The sequence below is a fragment of the Neoarius graeffei genome, chromosome 15, assembly GCF_027579695.1.
Source record: "Neoarius graeffei isolate fNeoGra1 chromosome 15, fNeoGra1.pri, whole genome shotgun sequence".
NCBI lineage: Eukaryota > Metazoa > Chordata > Actinopteri > Siluriformes > Ariidae > Neoarius > Neoarius graeffei.
The window spans coordinates 23663036-23683944 of NC_083583.1; the positions used below are offsets into that span (position 1 = coordinate 23663036).

The window sequence follows — 20909 nt, forward strand, 5'->3', positions numbered from 1 at the left end:
TCATTTTTGAATGTTCTTTTACTTTGGGCACACTTTTGTTAACAGAACCTGCTACTCTTCTGAAAAACAACGTTTCAAGCTTAAGGTACCTTGTTTGGGGCATTTCTCGGAAATAATAACTTATGAGAAAGTCCATACAGATGCAACAGCTTTTATTCTATCCACCTTCACTGGATATGAGCAATCGCACGCTCTGATTGGCTACTCTACTACTAGAATACATCAGTTCATATATCGTGAGTAGAGGAAAACAAAATGGCAGAGCACATCAAGTCAGATACTGTATAGAAATTTATCAAAGTATTTGAAAAAAAAACAAAACCACACAACAAACCACAAGAAGACAGTCATCTATATCCCCCGCCCTACATATATACCAACTATATACCAAGTTTCAAGATATTACTTGTCACATGTTTTAAGTTCTGCTGCAGGAAACCAGCCCTACCTCTTTACACGGACCTCAGCAGCCCATGGCATAAACCAGGTGAGCTAAAAATAAAAATTTCTCACATTTCTTAGTATCAAAAGGCACATGTACATCAACACATAGACCAACTTTCAAGACCATACCACTCATAGTTTTCAAGTTCTGCTCCAGAAACAAAACCTACCCCCAAGACTAACCTGAAAAACTAAGTCTGAAATTGTTTCCATGGAAACATGAAAAATTAAAATTTCTTTAGTATGAAAAGGCACATCTACATCACCTTGTTAACATGTATACCAAGTTTCAAATCCGTATCATGAATAGTTTTGGATATATGCTCCGGAAATGAACATTGCTCTTAGAAACGAAGTCAAAATCTATTTTTTTTTTTTATGTAAAAATTTGAAAAAAACTTTTTTTTTTCAAAAATCAAAAACAGCAAAAGGCACCAGTTCACATGTTGCTTGATATGTATACGAAGTTTCATGAATATATCTTCAGTAGTTTTAAAGATATGGCCCGGAAACAAAAACGTGACGGAACGGACAGCCGGATGGAACCTGTTTCTACATCCCCCGCCCGATAAAAACAGAAATCGCTAAAAGAATTACAGGTAGTCGTCGACTTATGACTGCGTTTGGTTACGACTGACTGGTTGTAAACCGATCTGGTCGTAAGTCAGCCTATATTAAATGAACGCAAGCGTATTGTGATGTGTGATGATACTGTAATCATCTTAAAGTCTTATTTTATCAACATTTTCTTATTTCATTACCTTGGCTCATTATTTGGTTTAAGTCAAACACTGCATACTACACTGCGTACAGTACAATTCGTTTAATATGTGCAAAACAAAAAATACGAAATACAGGCGTGAAAAATAGAAAACATTTTAGTTCGAAACATGCCAAAATACAAATGTAAAACATAGCAAAATACAAAATTTAGTGACCGCTGGCATCACTGGTGCTTGGCTGTGGGTCGTCTACGTCATCAGCTGTTGCAGCGCTCGGGCTGGCGGGAGCATTTGCTCGTTTCATAAACCAGGAGCTGGGGCGGAAACTGCATGACGGAGTGCGCGAGGGAGCGCGAGAGAGACTGCGCATGTGCCTGGAGCTGGGGCGGAAACTGTCGTACGCGGCGAGAGGCGCTGCCGGGAGCTGGGGCGGAAACTGTCGTATGCTCAGCTAGCTCAGCTGGGAAACACTTGCCAGTCCTAACCAGACGGTCGTAAAGTCGATCGGTCGTAAGTTGCATAGGTCGTAAGTCGACGACTACCTGTACAGTAGTTCCCCCCTCAATATATCCTATTCCCCACTCCAGCCCAGTTGGTGGCAGTAATGCACCTTTAAGTCGGTTTGCCAACCGCAAAAAAAAAAACCCTAAAGAAGAAGAAAATGGCAGAACTGTGTTGCTGAACCAACCGAGGACGAAATAAAAATTCTATTCGAAAACAAACAAAAAAATTTTAAAAGCAACAAAATATGGAATGAAAGTTCTTGCCATCAAAGACTTATCTTTTTTATTTTCAAGAATTATTACAGCATTTTTCACAATTTGCTACCATAATTTTGCCAGTTTGTTTACATTCTAAGCAGAAATGATTTAATTGGACATTTTCTTTAAAGTTTTTATTTACTGAATTTACAAAAAAAAAAAAAAAACGCTCTGTTTCTCAAAATCCAGTGAATGTGGATCGAATAAAACAGTTATTCCACTCAATCTCGTCGTACACGGCTTACAGCCGACTCGGCACTGTGCACCTCGTCAGCCATCAGCTCATATACGACTTGATTTTGTGGAATAAGTTAAAAAGCATGCGAGAATGAAGAGATGGATCACCTCGCCTCCCAGGTGGAACTGGATCTCGTAGAGCAGGATGAGTCCGTTGGGTTGTGCTGGTTCAGGCCACTTCACAATCACAGAGTCATCCAAACCCTGCCACGTCACTGGGCTCGGGATGTCATCAGCTTTGTCTAGGAGAGGCAGAACAGAACACATTAGCCAAAATAATACACACCGTCATGAAAGAAATATTCCTCGGTTTTGACACTGACTGAAAAGTAATAGTACTGCAACTTTTGAGCAGGAGGAGTGTGTTTAATCCAGTTCTCCCAGCAACACACACGAACACTGTTTACGGTCACCTCACCTGCCGGTTCAGTGCGGGGGAAGGCGAAGGCAGGAGCACTGCACTGCTGGATCTCGTCGTTGCAGGCATGCAGGTCGATGCGGTACACAGTGAAAGGCTGCAGGCCATGAATTTCAGTGCTCGTCTCTTGCACCTTTTTCTCATGAAACTCGCGCACATATGGTTCTGAGGTTGAGGAATTGCCCTCACCTAGGCTCCCGCTGGCACCAAGCAGCGTGTGTAGGAAGGTGGAATTAGCCACTCCTGACACGTCCCTGCGCTGACGGAGGTTCGGTCTGAAAGGAAAAATTCAAATCGGTGTTATGATGAGAGGCAGGGCTAGGAGTGGGAGTCGAAATTGCACATCACTATCCCCCCCTCCAACAGCGCATGTACGGTACCATGTACATCACAGTACTCTGGTGGTTCTCATTCATTTTATATCTGCCTGTAACTCCCCTAAAATTTAGGCAGGATTTCTCAACCCATCCCTTTACAATTCCCCCTTACAGCAACATGAAAACTTTTTGGCTGCATACTCCACTTCGGCTGTAAACACATTACAGTGCTGCGACTCCGAGCATGTTCGTACCTTTCACGGCTAACATGACACTGCTGACCAGAGCCATTGTCTTCTCGGTTTTAGCGTCTACAATTTTGCTAAACTTTGATAGAAACGGTATTTGAAAAGCTTTACTGTTCCCCCCCCCACACACACACACAAACCCAGGTCTGATTTATACTGGTATAATGGCCTATCAAAGCAAAGAGCAAGTTTAAAGGCCAATTTATGCTGACAACCCAATCCTCGCAGACGGCGTCGCAGATGGTGTCTGCGTAGTCCCCCCACCTTCGCAGGCGCTCTGCGCGCACCTCCCAAAACTTGTGACCACCGCAGAAGCCTCGCAGACAAGAGGGCTCTGATTGGTCCACTCTACATCCGCTGTACACGCACTTCCGCTTCCCTACTTTCCCGGTTTGGTTTGTTTTCACAGCCGCCATTTTTAAAAACACGAGCGAAGATGGAGCAGCACGAAGAGCGGTTGATCGAGGAAGTGAGGAAGTACGGACATCTATACGACTCCAGTTCTAGTCATTATAAGTAACCGGAGGATAAACACTCCACTAACCACACCCACCAACTACTCCTAGCGATTTCGTGCCCCCTTGCGTTGTAGCGGTGAATAACATCGCGCACGCCTATTACTCCTCGCTCAACGATAAATTACAACTGTCTGCGAAAAGCTATCTGCGAAAGCCTTGTCGCAAGAGTATGCAGAGGCCCTAAGCCTCGGTCACAACCGGCCGTACGTGCTCCTACGGCCGGTCTACGTGCAAAAAACGCAAGAAACGCACGGAGGGCGTGCGTTAAACGCATGGAGGGCGCGCATGTGACGTGCTGATTTTCGAGCCGTAGACTGGCCGCAGAAGTTCTTTGTCATGTCAAACAAACTCTACGGGCGCTTACGGTTTTTTCAGGTTGCAAGACAAACTTACGGCCAACGTGTGTCTTTCTCCATGAAAAAAAAAAAAAAAAAAAAAAACGCAGCGATTTGGGAAACGCCAAAAATCGCACGGCCAAAAAAATCGTACGTCCGGTTGTGACCTAGGCTTTATCTCAAGTGATCAGAAGAAGCGTATTAACCAATTAGTATGTATGCGCATACATGTATGCGTGTGATGGTCAAGGGAATGGGGTGTCAACCTCCTGGCTGTTCTAATCCGCTCCAAGGGAGTCAAATCACTCATTTCTTTGCCAAAGCAAGCATGGGCTCTGTCCTCAGATGATCTGGCGAGGATGCTACCTCCCCCTCCAAAGGTCCTCCATATACACGCACACACAAACACAAACCGCCACAGCTGGTTTCCATTCCTTTAAACTCTCTCACACTGGAGCGCTTTGTCACTGCAACGCAGACAAACACAGTGTTTCTCACGCCGGCTGGACATTCACATCGCAGGCCAGTGTACCACAACAATGTCAGATTCAACTAACGGAGAGCAACAAGATCGCCTTTTCTCCAGCTTTTGCTCTGCCAGGAACAAACATACTCGTTCATTCATTTTTCCTCTCCCTGTCATTCACTTCCTCGTCCCCTGATCAACCTCGGTCAGCCTCCCTCCTCATCTGTTTTTCCTCCACTCAGCCTCTGCATCTTTCTTTCTCTCCAGCTTCAGGTCCCCAGCTGGCCCCCCTGCCTGCGGAGAGGCGGTTGTTGATCAGACCCACTCTCCAGCTGGAGGGGATATTCCCTTTATTTCATCGCTATTCCAGATGGCATTACTGTGCATTTCCTGGCAGCCGGTACAGCCCATGCTGTTTGCTGGGGAAAACAGCAACTGAAAGGATATGATTTCCTTTGCTCTCAATCTCTCTCTTCCTTTTCAGGAATTCTAAATTTGAGGCACTTGCTTCTTTTTTTCCTCAGTTTAAAAAAAAAAAGTGCGAGCGAGAGAGATGCATACAACATATTAGGCATTAGCAGAACTACAGACATTTTGTAAACTCAGCAGACACCGACCGACATGGACTGAAAGATGAGACAGACGAGAATCTCTAATGATACAACAACGTAATGTCAAGATTCAGAAGTGGTCCTGCGTCCTCAAGTCATTTTGTTCCTACTTTCCTTTAAAAATAAGCTGGAGTGTTAGATCACTTCCAGACAAACAGATACTTCACCAGAGCCAGCTAAGCTCCAGACCAGAGAATTAAAAGGAATGCACAATGATTCATTATTGTGTGCGAGAGTGTGTTTGTGTGTCCACCAGCCGATAAACAGCTGGCAGGTAATGTGACGCAGATGTGGTCCCCCATTACAGCCCAGAGCACGCCGTATACTCGTCCTCAAATATCAAAAACACATTCAGGCTGAGAATCCTTCATTTATTTAGCATAAGCTACATCAGGGTGGATAAATAAGTAACCCAGGCATCTGGGACAAGATGACTTTTGGTACAAGCAATTAGTTTTTTTTAAATTATTTAATTTTTTATTTTTTGTAGCTGCCCAGTGCACAAGAAAGATTAACAAAAAGAAAGAAAGACAAAAAAACCTATACCTTATGAAAATGAAAAATTTAATCTTTCAAACAATTTGCCTACACAACTCCAATATATTCAAACAAAGATCCAGATGACCATAAGACATCACGATCATGGGGCACCATATGATGGCTGAACACTGATGGCACTCCGAGTACCACTTTCTAACAAGTTGGGATATGCAAAGAAAAGAATTTCACTCTACTGTAATGTAAATGGGCAGCACAGTGGTGCAGTGATCAGAGCAAGAAGGTTCTGGGTTTGAGCCTCGCAGCCAACTGGGACCTTTCTTTTTTTTAAAGATATTTTTTTGGGCTTTTTTCACCTTTATTGGATAGGACAGTGTAGAGACAGGAAATGAGCGGGAGAGAGAGACGGGGAGGGATCGGGAAATGACTTCGGGTCGGAATCGAACCCGGGTCCCCGGATTTATGGTATGGCGCCTTATCCACCTGAGCCACGACGCCCCCGCCAACTGGGACCTTTCTGTGTGGCGTTTGCGTGTCCTCCCTGTGGGTTTCGTCCAGGCACTCCAGTTTCCAAAGACATGCGGATTATGTCAACTGGCGACGCCAAGTTTCCCCATAGGTGTGAACGTCAATGGTTGCTCGTCTCCGAGATAGGCTGGCGACCTGCCCAAGGTATAGCCCCACCTCTCACCCAAAGTCACTGGAGACTGGCTAAAGCTTGCCCCGTGACCCTGATGGATAAGCGGTATAGATAATGGAAAGATGTAATGTATTAGAATGGCATGGCCAATTTCTTTAGCTTTTGTTATATAGATTTAGGTTCGAGATCAAATTACAGCTTTGATTTCCTGATATCAAGATGCGTTTTTTAAAAACCCTCAGAGCACGACACCTTTTATCCGAACCCACCCATTTTTCAAGTGGTCAAAAATACTGGAACATATGACTGACAGGGGTGTCTTGTTCTCCAAGTGTGGCCTGTTAGAACGACTGAATGTCGTTCTCGGGTCGGAATCGAACCCGGGTCCCTGGATTTATGGTATGGCGCCTTATCCACCTGAGCCACGACGCCCCCGCCAACTGGGACCTTTCTGTGTGGCGTTTGCGTGTCCTCCCTGTGGGTTTCGTCCAGGCACTCCAGTTTCCAAAGACATGCGGATTTGAGCCCTGAGTTTCACCCATGAAGACTGCATTTGTTGTTAAAAAGGATAAACCAAAATCATGACCAGAGAGCTATCTGTGGGAGAAAAGTAGGCAAATTTGGAGCTGAGAAGAAAAAAAGAAAACTCAATCAGAGCCACTGCACAAGCACTGGGCATGGCCAAGACAGCATTCTGAAATGTCCTGGGGAGGGGGACGGACCAAACTAGTATTAGCAACCAACCAGACGTCAAACAGATCAGCCAAAGAAAACAGCAGCAGTTGATGCCAAATATTGACAGCTGTGAAGAAAAACCCAAAAATAAGTCGGTGACATCACCAACCTCCACAGGGCAGGGGTGAAGGTATCATAATCTGATGTTCGGAGTAGAACTCGAGAACAAAAATAAAAGAGATTATACCACAAGATACAAACCACTCTTCAGCAGTTAAGAATGGGAAGGCCAGATTCCTGCTGGAATTCACAAAGCAATACAGAGTTCAGCCACAAAAGTTCTGGAACCGAGATTAACCTCGATCAAAGTGACAGAAAGGCCAAAGTGTGGAGGATCTGCTCATGATCCAAAACACACAAGCTCATCACTCAAGCATGACGGAGGTAGTGTCATGGCTTGGGCTTACGTGGCTGCGTCTAGAATGGACTCACTAATCTTTATCGAGGTAAATCATGATGGTAGCAGCAGAAAGAACTCAGAAGTTTACGAAAACATGTCTGCCAATTTACTGAGAAATACATCCAATCTAATTGGCAGACACAATGACCCAAAGCACACTCCCAACACAACAAAAAGCTTCATCGGGGGAAATGTGGAAGGTTTCAGACTGGCCAAGTCAATCATCTTAGCCCAACTGAGCATGCGTTTCGCCTCCTGAAGAGGAGGCTGAGGGGAGTAATCCCCCCAAAACAAATAAGAGCTGAAAGAAGGTGCAGTACAAACCTGGAAAAGCATCACAAAAGAAGAATGGAACAGCCTGCAGTCACCCTCACCACACTTTAGTCTTTATGTTTGTTTGTTTGCTTGAGTCAAGACTTTAGTCCAAGTTTTAGTCAGAATTCTCTCAGACAATTTCATGACGGTCTTTGGTACGACCCGACTGAGAGTATAACCCGTGATCTCCAGGTCGAGAGGCGGACACGCTAACCACTAGGCCAACTCGCGGTTTGCCTGAATAGACCCAGCTAGTTCCTCTCATCTCTATGCCTCAGGGTATAATGAACAGAGATTTCACTAATGTTCGCCAAATAGTTTTCGCATTTATGGTGCTAAAATTCAGTCCATGAAATAAAAGGTCGTCGATGAACATCAACACTTGTTCACAAAATTAACGCTGACTGCTTAATTTCTGTTCCAATACTTTTGCTCGCCAACAGAAGGTGCCATGTTCTAAGTTGTTTAACACATCTAGATGTAAATATCAGGAAATTAAAGCTGAAACTCTGTTCTATTGTCTCATTTCATCTTTTGATCTCATTCCCAAATGTTTTCAGTGTACAGCAAAAACAAAAGGGTTGGCTTTACTGTTACTATACTTTCGGAGGAGACTGTATGTGACAAACGAGATCATCGGTAGCTCACTCTGGCCCCGTCTAGTCCAGAAAGAACAATCTAAAGTGGGCCACCTTGTGCAATAAACGTTGCAAGCTATATACACTACATATAGAAGCTATATACACCCTAGGAATACTCACCTATTTGCCAGAAAGACTCAAAATCGGTGAAGAATTGAGGGAGAAGCAGCGATGCGTGTGTGTAAACTGCTTGTTCGGGCTTAATTACTTCATATCTTCATTATTAATTGAAATTATGCACATTTGGATAGAAGCTATATGCACCCCAGGCAGACCTACCTTCCTGCCAAAAAGAATTTAAAAAAAAATTGGTGATTAATTGACAGAGAAGCAGCGATTTTTGTGAAATGTGGACTACGACGGACGACAAACACCACATGATGGCATAAACTCATCGCCTGTTGGCTGGATGAGCTAATAAAGGCTTTTTTCCTTCTATATAAAAAAAAAAAAAAAAACACTTTCTGAGCAAATATCATGATGTTTGGGATTATAGACAACTGTGTTTTTCATAAACAGATTAAAACAACCAGGGAAGCCATGGCATAATGGTTAGAGAAGCAGCTATGGGAGCAAAAGGTCCTGGTTTGATTCCCTGGAATGGCAGACGTGCCCTTGAGCAAGGCACCTAACCACCAACTGCTCCGGCTATGTTGTACGTCACTCTGGATAAGAGCGTCTGCTAAACACCTGTAATGTAATGCAACAACTAGTGATTAATTTAAGCCTGCAGAGGACCAGGTAGAAATTAGTCTATTACGCTGACAGCTATTATTATCGGTGTATCAGGGAGCAGCACATACACCATTATGGCCAAAGGTTTGTGGACACCTGAACGTCACACCCGTATGTGCTTGCTGAAAATCTTTCAAATTTAGTCCACTTTTGCCATTATAATAACCGCCACTCTTCTGGGAAGACTTTCCACTAGATTTTAAAGGTCCCATGGCATGAAATTTTCACTTTCTGAGGTTTTTTAACGTTAAAATGAGTTCCTCTGACCTTCTTAAGTCACCCCAGTGGCCAGAAATTTCATAATGTGTAAACCAAACTATGCCCAATATTTGAGAATGGCGCGTCAAAACGGCGCGTTGAGAAGCACTTCCCTTGCCGACGTCAGCAAGGGAGATGATCCCCACGCCGCCCCTCTGGATTCCCACCCACTGTATGGATTGCCCGCCCAGCTCAAAAGTTGCCACCAAACATGGAAATTGCGCTGTACATGGATGTGACAACACAGAAAAGAGTCTGTTTTTACTGCCGACGGGAGAGCCCCTGAAGACGCAGTGGCTTAATTTTATTTACTTCAATAATACGCCGTCGAGTCTACCTAAGACGGTGTATGTTTGTCGGAAGCATTTTCCTGATGAATGTTTCCACAACTTGGGACAGTACAGGGCAGGTTTTGCACATCAACCGTCACTGAAGCCTGGGTCCGTACCAAGCATCCCTGCCGCATCAGCCACAAACACCGAACAAGTAAGTGTATAACTGTTAAGTCGTTTTGCTGTGTTTTAAAATCGGTGCCACGTTAGCCTTGCAATGGCTACATTAGCTGTGCAGCTAACCGCTTCCTGCAGTTAGCCAGGTACTCTGCGCTACAAAACCAAAAAGCATGCAGCATGCTCGGTTATAATAGCCAATCAAAACAGTTTTTACAAAGACACCCACATTCTTTTTTTTAAGTCACTCGTTCATTTTATTTGTTTGTTTGTTCAGTAAAAACCCAAACATTTGTTGAATTTATTTTATTTTCTCGCGTCGCACCTTAATGACGTCAGCACGCGGTATTTTTCCCTTCGCGGTTTGTTCCTTCTCTCTCGCCATAGTAAGACACCCACATCCGCTTGTTCTGACCCACTGGAGGTAGCGTCACAGTGCTGTTAGCCAATCAGAGGTAACTCGTTTACATGTCATGAATATTAATGTCAGACCCGCCCCCACCATCTACCCTTCCCCGTCTCCTGCTTCTCATTAGCAAAACGACGCACTGGGAAAAAACGCTGAAATGGGGCTTTCTCCCAGGAGGCTATATCTACGTGCCGAGGGTTCATTTCGAGAAAAGCTGCGGATATAACATCCGGAAACCTCCACGAGCCCGTTTAAAGCATCAACAAACCACCATGCCATGGGACCTTTAAATAAATCTAAAAACATGCTCATACTCAAGTTCCTTTTGACACACTTGGCATTGCTTGACTTTGTTGTATGCCAGTTGTAGAAAAGAAATGAAAAATCACATTATCCGGTGTCAACCAGATACGAATGGGTTCCCTTTTGATTCTGGTTCCTCCGAGTTTCATACTCATGTCACCTCAGGGAGTCTTTCCTTGACACGGTCACAAAAAATGAGTTGAAAATCTTAAAAATTAAAACCTTATCTGGATTTCTGTCAACCTGTTTTGTGACACTGTTCACTGCAGAAATAAAAACTGAAACTGGAATTGAATCTTGGAGCGTGGCTGTGGGGATTTGTGTTCATTCAGCCGCAGCGCATTAGTGAGGTCAGGCACTGATGCTGGGTGAGGAAGCCTGCGGTGCTGTCAGCGCTCCAGTTCGTCCCAAAGGTGTTCAGCGGGGCTGACATCAGGGCTTGGTGGAGTTCCATTTCACTCTTGGCAAACCATATCTTTAATGGACTTTTGTGCATCATGCTGGAACATGTTTGCACCTCTTGGGTCCAGTGAAGAGAAATTTTGATGTAACAGCAGGCAAAAACATCCTATATAAATGTGTGCTTGAAAAGCCCCCCCACACACATGGGTGTGAGGGTCAGGTGTTCACATACTTCTGGACATCGCATATGCCTGATTGAGTTAAAGTGCATATCACGGGTAAATTCAGGAGCAAGATCAATGTAATACTCCTATTTTATATTAAACTTTGGTCAAATATGTGTCACATTTTTGTGCAATTTTTTTTTACCTTGTGCAATACCAGAAATATTCAGTTGAAATCAAGCCATTTGAGGTGAATTGGTCCGCCTCTGAAAAAACTTGGCATTTGGATTTCCCAGGAAACATTGATTTTCGTGACGTCGCGTGCGGGACGCCTCCCTCTGAGTCAGCGCTGGTTTGTTTATGAGAAAACGACCTGCTGGTTTTCTGAAAATTTCTTCAACGTTATTGCGTAATTATTAAAATGGTTAACAGATGTACCGTAGGAGGGTGTAGCAACACCAATCATGATGGGATTAGTACTCATCGTTTTCCAAAAGACCAGACAATGAGAGAGAAATGGGAGCATTTCGTGCGAGGCACCCGGAAACCAAGGACCAAAGCAGAGTCGAGAAAAAGACCAAGAAAATCGGCGATTCACAAGTTGGCTGTTGTCAGGGTAAGAAATAATTGACATCTCATTATATTCTTCATCCAAAGGTGAAGTAACATTGCGCTCAGGTGACAATTCCATATTTCAATGCAAAATCGCTAGCTGCTAAACTTGGTCTACACAGGCTGTGCACTGAAACCGTACAAGCTCGTTCAGCCTGCTGGCGCTTCCGCAGATAACGTCACGAATCTGGCTCCAGACTCCTTTGGGATTTTTCCAGATGCGTTTTGTTATTTTCTTTTTTTCTTCTGTAGACAGATGGCCTTGTGCAAAATTACCCTTCTGGATGAGTGTGTAAAGGGACATACTTTCATATAAAAAAAACCCCCACGAAATTGGTCCAGGATATGCACTTTAACATGCTTAAATCAGACTAGAGCCCTGCACTCCCGCGGGGGTCCCGTGGGATCTGCGGGACCCGCCGCAAAGCAGTGCGGCACGGGACAAATTTTGAAAGCTCATTGCGGGCGCGGGCGGGAGGGGGAGTGCACAATGTGGGTGCGGGTGGGAGAGGTGATAAGCTGCAGTCCCGCTAACTAAAAACGTGTTTAAAATAAAATTTATAAATTATTAATTTATGTCTATCGTATATAATTTGTGCTGGATATTTTATTTGGCATTAATAAAACATTTTAAGATGCCTATGGTCTAATCTCGCGTACGTTTCCGATTCCTTTCCGCTCTTCCGTGTTTGAGATCTCTGATCATGGCAGAAGAGCAGAGCTCCTCTAGTGAAGCTCGCAGTGCTTCAGAAGTAAGTGCTGCTTTAAAGAGAGGTACATTTACCGTTAAAAAGTCAAGAGTATTAGTCCTAAGTATTAAAAAAAAGTATTAAAAAAGTATTAACTAGTATTAAAAAGGACTGTGTATCGCACAGATTGTTCAATTTAAAGCGAGAAATAGACAGTGTATAATCTGAGGAGCTGGTTGTGGTTGCGCAGCACTTCATATGAGAGGAGAATGAAATCGCGGTTGGAATCATAACGCCACAGACTCGGAAGTGGGAGTGCGAGTGCCCAAAGCGAGAGCTGTCAATCAAAGCGAGAGCTGTCAATCATGAGCGCATGCAGCGCTCAACTTGGAATGTGTCAGCAGAATGTCAGAGTCTAAACAATAAAGTTACAATAAATGAAGGATCGGTCAGTGGAGAGCTCAGCTAAGCTCGGCATGTTTAATTCCCCAAGCCAATGACAAGAACTTTCGCGAGAAATAACGTCATGCGGGATTTGCAGGCGGGAGCGGGACAAAATATGGCAGGCGCAGGCGGGAGCGGGACTGAAAATCATAATTCTTTGCGGGAGCGGGACTGCACAATGCGGGAGCGGGCCTGAAAGTTCTGACCCGCGCAGACCTCTAAATCAGACCATAACTTGGTAGAATGTAGTATACTGTTGCAAGAGGGTAAGAAAAAAAAAAAACCCTGTTCAAATAGGGGTGTGCAAAAATATCGATACGGCGATATATCGCGATACTTTGTCTTCCGATTCAATATCGATACTCAAAATTTGAATATCGATATTTTTTCAAATAATAAAATCATGTTTCAGACGGGTTGTAAATCCAGTACGACTTCCGCACCTCCGCTCCGCGAGGTGTTGCTGTGCCGCTACCTCACTGCAAGGCACTCTTCGTCTTCTCTTTTTTCCCCGGCGGTTGCAGTGAGGAAAAAAAACAGGCAAGCATGGCTCTTAAACCTAGAGACGCCGCCGAACTTTAAGGCAGATGTTTGGAGGCACTTTGGATTCCAAAGGAAAGGAGAAAAAAAAAACAGTGAGCCGGACAAAGAGAATGCACTTTGCAAAACCTGTTTCGCTCCAATTAAATTAAGATGCTCCAATTAAGATGCCCACTGCACTTTTCAATGTGTTTCAGACAGTGCGTTGTTCCTGCAAAATAAGCACAAGTGAAATGTTCTCAGGTACATGTTCTCAAGTTTACAAAGAACAAATTGATATTAGTGTTGGCACTGAAATGTATGTGCAGTCTGCAGTGCAAGTTTTAAGTTTTCATAAAACAATTTGATTCTGCTTGTTAAGCAGCACTGATGTGTCCATGCTTACAGAAAAGTTGAGAATACTAGCACAGAAATGGGAATTTTCTGTATGTTGTAGTGAAGCAACTCTTGGTTTTGCCAGCAGTGGAATAGAGACAAATACATGTCTGGCAAGAGTGTGTAGTCATCAGTGTTGGGCACGTTACTTTCAAAAAGTAATTAGTTATAGTTACTAGTTACTTTTCCCAAAAAGTAACCGAGTTAGTAACGGAGTTACTTTGTCATAAAAGTAACTAATTACCAGGGAAAGTAATTATTCCGTTACATTTTGTTCCCCCTCAAAAAAAATCAAATTCAATTAGTGTAATCATAATAAAAGTGAATGTTAAATGTGTTTAATGACTGAAATGGACACTTAACAGAACCAATTAGTAATGTTATCTACACTATATTAATATTTTTGTGGGACAATGTGAGATAAGACATCTATCAAATGTAATATATTTTTGCAGTTATTAAAATTATGTTACTAATTACTGGCCACTGACGAGGACAAACGCTTTGTTCCTCGACATAATGTGCATTGCACGTAAACATTTTTGCCTTTTATTTCAAGTAATGAAAAGTCCTGGCTGTATTTCCAGTGTGAAAGCGCAGTGCTGGGCTGACCGCTCGCCATCGCTGGGTCTTCTGATTGAAAGAGTGCGTAGTGCAGTAGGCGTGGCCTACCTACATATGTTGTCCAAATCTACTCTGATTGGCTTACTGTGCCGTTGTCTCGTGTCTCCCCGCCCCACACGAAAGCAGAGTAAAGAAAGGCTGAACGAGCAGCGTGCCAGATGAGAACAGCTTTAATAAAGTAACGCATAGTATTTTATTCTAAGTAACGGGAACGGCGTTATAACGATGTAAAAAGTAATTAGCTAGATTAATCGTTACTAAAAAAAGTAACACCGTTAGTAACGCCGTTTATTTCTAACGCCGTTATTCCCATCACTGGTAGTCATGTATGTGAAATGTAATTTTACAGTGGTCAATAAATTCTGATTTTCTTCAGTGACACAGATATTGTGATGTGGTTGAAATTTCTTGCAATATATCGATTATCGCAGAATCGCTGTACCGTGATATTATCGTTATCGTGGGCAAAATATCGCCATAGTATCGTATCGTGAGGTATCTGGTGATACCCAGCCCTATGTTCAAATGCGTTTCATTCTGCTCCTTGTTTTGATTTGATTTTTGTGAATACTGAAATATCTGAACTCACTTTTTAAATGCAACACTGCTAGGAGTATTTTGCAAAGTCAACCTTTCAAAGACTTAAAAAAAAAAAAAAAAAAAAAGTGATACATTTTTGCCATACCATTCATACTATTAAGCTTGCAGTAAGAAAGCCTGCACTACAGGGCTTATTACTTTCAGCTTACCCCGAGGTTCACTGGGTTCACTCTCAATGCTAGTTTAATGCCAAGGAAAGTCAGGCAAATGATGCATAAATACCAAACATCTCAAGGTTGATCTGTCTGGGTGGGAACAGACAGGGAGGATCTTGTGATGGCTTTTGCTCGACTGTGACCGTGTCTAAGGACAAAACAAAGGCCTGATAAGAAAAACAAATTCTCTCTTATTATTTCCAAACCCTACCTGGGCTGGAAGATGCTGTTGTGGAGGAAGTCCTCAAAGACTTTACGGTAAATGTTGTTGTCACTGTCCTGTTTCTTATCTAGTTCTGATTTTTGGCAAGGGCAGCAAGAGGTTTTGTTCTCCCCTGCCGAGTCTGAAGTGGTGGGCTTTATGTTCCCAAAGATGTTTGCCAGTCCTGTAGGGAATCTGACGGGCATTTTCAGCTCTGTGAAGACAGAGGAGGAAAATGTTAAAATATGAGAAAACAATTCTTTATAGCTACCCGGGCTGGACAGTAATGGCTGAAATGATAATCATGAGCATTTTTCTCAGTATTAAAGTCATAAGGGGTGTTCACACGGCACATATTTGCACCGATGTATTTTGTTGCGATATATCTTACACCGGTGTAAATTTTGTGGAGCGTTCACACGTCACAAACCTGCTTACTAGAGAGAAGCGTGTTGGCACCGGTGCAGCCCCACTTGCGTTCACACGGCAGTTTTTGCGACCGTGCTGTATGATAGTAATAATGCGGAAATGAAATATGCGCATGCGTGAAAATGTACTTCCTTTTCCCGGTTGTCATGGCATCACCAAGCGCCGGGAAAACACCGTGGATGAATGAAGACACCAGTGTTGCCAGATACTGCTGACGTTTTCCAGCCCAAAATAGGTTCAAATCCGCCAAAATGCACTTAAAACCGCCCAATCTGGCAACACTGGAAGGCACGCAGTTCTGTTGTTGTTAATATTCGCCATTTTGGAAGCGCAAAATACCAGGATGCAAATTATGCAATGCCCGTATGTAATCAACTCTCCTCACGCGTAGCGAGTCTACACCTGTAGCGTTCAGAAGTCCCATTTTATATCGGTGCTGCCCCGCGAAATAGCATTTACTCCGGAGTACATTTCTTAAACCACCTCCCGAGCAGGGTTAGATTTGCACCGGTTTAAGCAGCTTTCAGGGGCTACGCCGGTATAACTTTGTACCATGTGAACGCTCTACCGGGGCAGCCCCGGTGCTACACCGGAGTGAAAGTTGCCGTGTGAACACCCCATAGTTATTAAGGCAATCTAGAAAGAAAAAGTCTCTATTCCTCATGAATTGAGGAAGTCATTATGATTAAAATACATGAATTATAAAAGCATCAGAAACCTTTTTGTTGATCAAACACAAGTTAAAAAAAAAAAACCCGGATTCCTCAAAAGTATACAATATATATTACATTACATAGTTTTACACCAGACCTTTAGAGCAGTAGTTGTGCTGGTAGAGCTCAGGGTCTTCTTCCAGCTGTTGCCAACGAAGCAGATAGTAGATATGATTCCCATTGGGAAAAACAGGAGGAGACCACTGAACCACCAGGCTTGTGGATGAGTTTGAGTAGGCACGGATATCAACAGGCATTGTAGGTACTAGAGGAACCCAAAAAAAAAAAATTACACCATTTCACAGACCACTGTATGATTTTGAAGACGTGTTCGCATCCCGTCTTTACCTTTAGGCTTAGTGACGATATAAACCAACTCGCTCTTGGCCCCCAGAACGTGCGTGTCTATATCCTGCACTACCAAGGTTGCAGTCTTCAAAAAGATGGCGTATTGCGTCACAGGTTTAAGGCCTGAAAGAAGGACTTCAGGGTTTCTGCTTGGGTCCTGGGGCAAGTCCACATCCACCATCATCCAGCTGTTGGACCCACAACCATCCTTATCTTCAAACTCTGAGATGTTCTGAAAAGGCCTGCGTGTCACAGAATGGAGCCGTCATATAGACCTTTACAGAAGTGAAAACGAGCTCACGTGGATAATAAAGCTGGACAAGGGTTAAAACATAATGGGGCATGTGGTTTTAGGAAAATAATCAACAGTGAGGTGGCCTGGCATGAAGCAATGTTACTTTTACAACCACAACTCTGATTATTTATCAAAAAACACAGCAACTCGCAAAGTGGTTTATTTCTCTTATACCACAGCAATTTGCCAACAATAAAATAATAAAATTATATATACACTTAGTTAACTCTAAATGGATCAAATACGACGAGAGAATGACAAGTCATATTTGATCCATTTAGAGTTAACTAATATTGTTCTGTACCGCGAGTTGGCCTAGTGGTTAGCGCGTCCGCCTCTTGGTCGGAAGATCGCAAGTTCTACCTCACGGTCGGGTCATACCAAAGACAATCATAAAAATGGTACCTACTGCTGTCTGGCAAGGCACGCTGCAATACAGATGTGAGTGGTGAGTCAAACTCTTGCGGTTACCAGAGGACTAGCCCCCCACTGCAACCCTAGCTAGGTAATAGGCGAGAGGGAGGCCGAGGGCTACAGAAACTAGCCTGGGCCTGCCCATCCTAAGCGTGACGCAACATGAGGGCCTGTTGCGAGCTTAGTCTGGCCAGGCAAGCTATCTACAGCTCTTCCAAGCTCCCGAAAAATCGGGAGCCGATCAACTTTGAGCATCTCCAACGGCCCTGGGTAGAGGCGTGTTCAAGGCAGTGACGTAGTAGAACTGCGACCGGAAGCCATAGATTGTTTACAGAATCTATGCCGGAAGCGCTTCATTCACTAGAAACATTACGAACATGGAGCAAGTTCTCATTGAAAACGGAGCAAAGAGCAGCCCTGGAGGTATTTATTGAAAGGAAGGACGTTTTCGCCTTGCTCCCGACCGGCTTCGGTAAGAGTTTAATCTACCAGTTAGCCCTGTCGCATCGCATACGTCAGAGGAAAGAGTGATGTGATTGGTTTAAGCTTCGTCACAGCCTTTTCTGGCTTCGACCAGTAGCAAACTGAGGCATTTCAGGGAGGCGGGTCAACCACGTACTTTGGGAAACGGTTGGGCTTAATATCTTTGCCAGACCAAATGCTCGCAGAGCTTTGAAATCGCGTTAGCCAGACTATACGGAAACAGGGATTGGCACTGCCAATCCGGAAGGACTTTGATTGATTTGAATATTGTTCTGTTAATATTCCTGTCATCACATAGGGTACGTCCTAACAAGTCAAACCTGACATTAAATTTGTCGTCTCCAACAAGTCTCGTCCTTCTTGCTACCAATTTGTATGCCAGAAATAAATAGTTAATAAATGTATTTATATTTATAAACAATACAGTTAGACAGAAAAACTATTTTATGCATTTGACTTTAACTTGACCGTGACCTCATCTCATCTCAGCTGGAGCCTATCCCAGCTGACTATGGGCGAAAGGCGGGGTACACCCTGGACAAGTCGCCAGGTCATCACAGGGCTGACACATAGACACAGACAACCATTCACACTCACATTCACACCTACGGTCAATTTAGAGTCACCAGTTAACCTAACCTGCATGTCTTTGGACTGTGGGGGAAACCGGAGCACCCGGAGGAAACCCACGCGGACACGGGGAGAACATGCAAACTCCACACAGAAAGGCCCTCGCCGGCCACGGGGCTCGAACCCGGACCTTCTTGCTGTGACACGACAGCGCTAACCACTACACCACCGTGCCGCCCTGACCTTGACCTGTTTGGAACAATTCCAAAATCTGATCAGTTCATCTGGTGGTTACAATGATGATGATTTATAAATCCACTCATTATTGAGATATTGTGCTAATGAGCACCTCAGATGGACAAAGTATAAACTATGAAGTGCAAAATCCTCTGTGCTGAAAATTTTCCTGTGGCTGGTCGTTTCAAAGTGCCGACGCCTTTTTTCCCCCCATAAATGTCCTCTGATGACAATATCAATGATACATTTTCCTTTATTAAAAGCACAAAGGTTCACATTATGTGGAACCATATGAATTGGCTCTTACTATAGTAACAAATGTATTAATATAAAAACCTGTGCGTTGCCTGTACTGATTTTTTTTTTAAACCAACAGAGGATTGGGCAAAATATCAGTACAGTGTGGCTACTTTTAAATGAGTAACTGGTAGTAAAAATTTCCTCAAATATAATATGCTGAATGAGGACGCGAACCTGCATTCTCGGACTGAAAGTCCTGTGCCTTCATTGTTACATCTACAACACAGCTTCTTTTTTTGCCACTTGTCAACTGATGGCACTTTTTATGCCATTAGTGATATGTCCTGACAGTTTGGACGCAGCTTTGTTGAAATGTTTTGTTGTTGTAGTTTAACAAAACGCATTAGAAACGTGACGAATTGTGACAAATTCAGCTTGACATAACACCGTTTCGCATGTGCGCGCACACAAATTTAATTAAAAAAAAAAAAAAAGAAGATATTCCTGTGTGTTGCACTGAAGATGACATCTTTTATGCGGCGTCGATATTAGGGATGGCGAAAACTAAAAAAAATCTTGACCGACCACCAAGCCTCATTAGCCGGTTAAAGTCGGTTAACCTACGAGTTTAAACAGGGATGCAAACGACACGCCTTTTGGCAAATGCCGCCTTTTTCACGGCTGAATCGTGCAGATCCGATTTTTTTTGGGGGGGGGGGGGGGGGGGGGGGGCGGGCGGCCGTTGGAGTGTCTGAATAATTTCATCAGAGTAAATTCTGTATTAAAATTACTAAATAAGCAAATGCCGTTACAGTCCATGAAACATAGGAAGTACAAGTATGAGAAAACAGTAAATCAGAAAGCTGCGCACGTTTTCGCGGAAGCTGCGCAAACGTGCGCAGCTTTCTGATTTACTGTTTTCTTCTCATACTTCCTGTTTCATGGACTAACGGCATTTGCTTATTTAGTAATTTTAATACAGAATTTACTCTGATGAAATTATTCAGACACTCCAACGCCCCCCCTTAAAAAAAAAAAAAATCGGATCTGCACGATTCAGCCGTGAAAAAGTCGGCATCTGCGCCTTTAGTTTGTGTGGAGAGATATGATCTGCAGTAACATGCATTGTTGGCTACAGACCGAAACATACTTTCAGAATGCACTGGCCAAGGCAGGACTAAACTCCATGTGCCTTCTAATAATAATAAAAAAAAAAAAAAAACAGAATAGTAATTTGTAAGCTAAAAAGCCTGTGTCTACACTTTTTTTCTTTCGCCGAGTGGCAGCTGTCTTCAACTGAGGCGGGAGGGCGGGACATGACTGAATGGGTGTTTCTGATTTGTCAGCTGTCGTCCTTACACCGCATGGCATGCCCCAAGCGTTTACAACACAGAATTCCAGGTTCTCCGCTCCAAAATCGGCAGCTTCAAAACGATCAATTTTTTTTTTTAACCGACAACCAAAAAAAATAATTAACCGGTTGACGTTGATTCGGTCAACCACCGGTCAAACGGTCATCGGTTAACATCCCTAGTCGATATGACAACCACCTGCAGCGGAAAACGAACTACTGATACCAAAAGCAAGTCGAGTCAGTATGATGCAAGGGAAAATATGGCACATATACTGTAGGTGTGATGGTCAGGTGTACTTCTGGTCATATGGTGTAACTGTAGAAAGCAAACTTGTAAGGCTGCTCCAGGTGTTTAAAAAAAAAAAAAGGCCAAAGGACTCACGCTTCTTTGTAGTACACTTCAAAACTGATGAGACCTTTGTAACCCAGCGGTTGATAGCGTTCCCATGTCAGTGCTATTGTGTTACTCCTAGTGCTATTATTTATGAACTTCAGAATTTTACTTTCACCTGGAACACACAAAATTGAACAAATGCAAGTTCAACTGATCCAACATCAT

General features: G+C 43.4%; 1 protein-coding gene across 1 annotated transcript in view; it reads right to left on the bottom strand.

The window, feature by feature from the left end:
* Positions 1-20909, bottom strand: part of igf1rb (insulin-like growth factor 1b receptor) — a 248431-nt gene that overhangs the window by 41411 nt on the left and 186111 nt on the right. Inside the window, exons 7-12 of the mRNA XM_060941057.1 lie at positions 20733-20859; positions 16758-16999; positions 16507-16674; positions 15277-15481; positions 2583-2857; positions 2273-2406 (exon numbers count right to left, since the gene is read on the bottom strand). Of these exons, the coding sequence (XP_060797040.1) occupies positions 2273-2406; positions 2583-2857; positions 15277-15481; positions 16507-16674; positions 16758-16999; positions 20733-20859 (1151 nt within the window). The remainder of the gene's footprint in view (positions 1-2272; positions 2407-2582; positions 2858-15276; positions 15482-16506; positions 16675-16757; positions 17000-20732; positions 20860-20909) is intronic.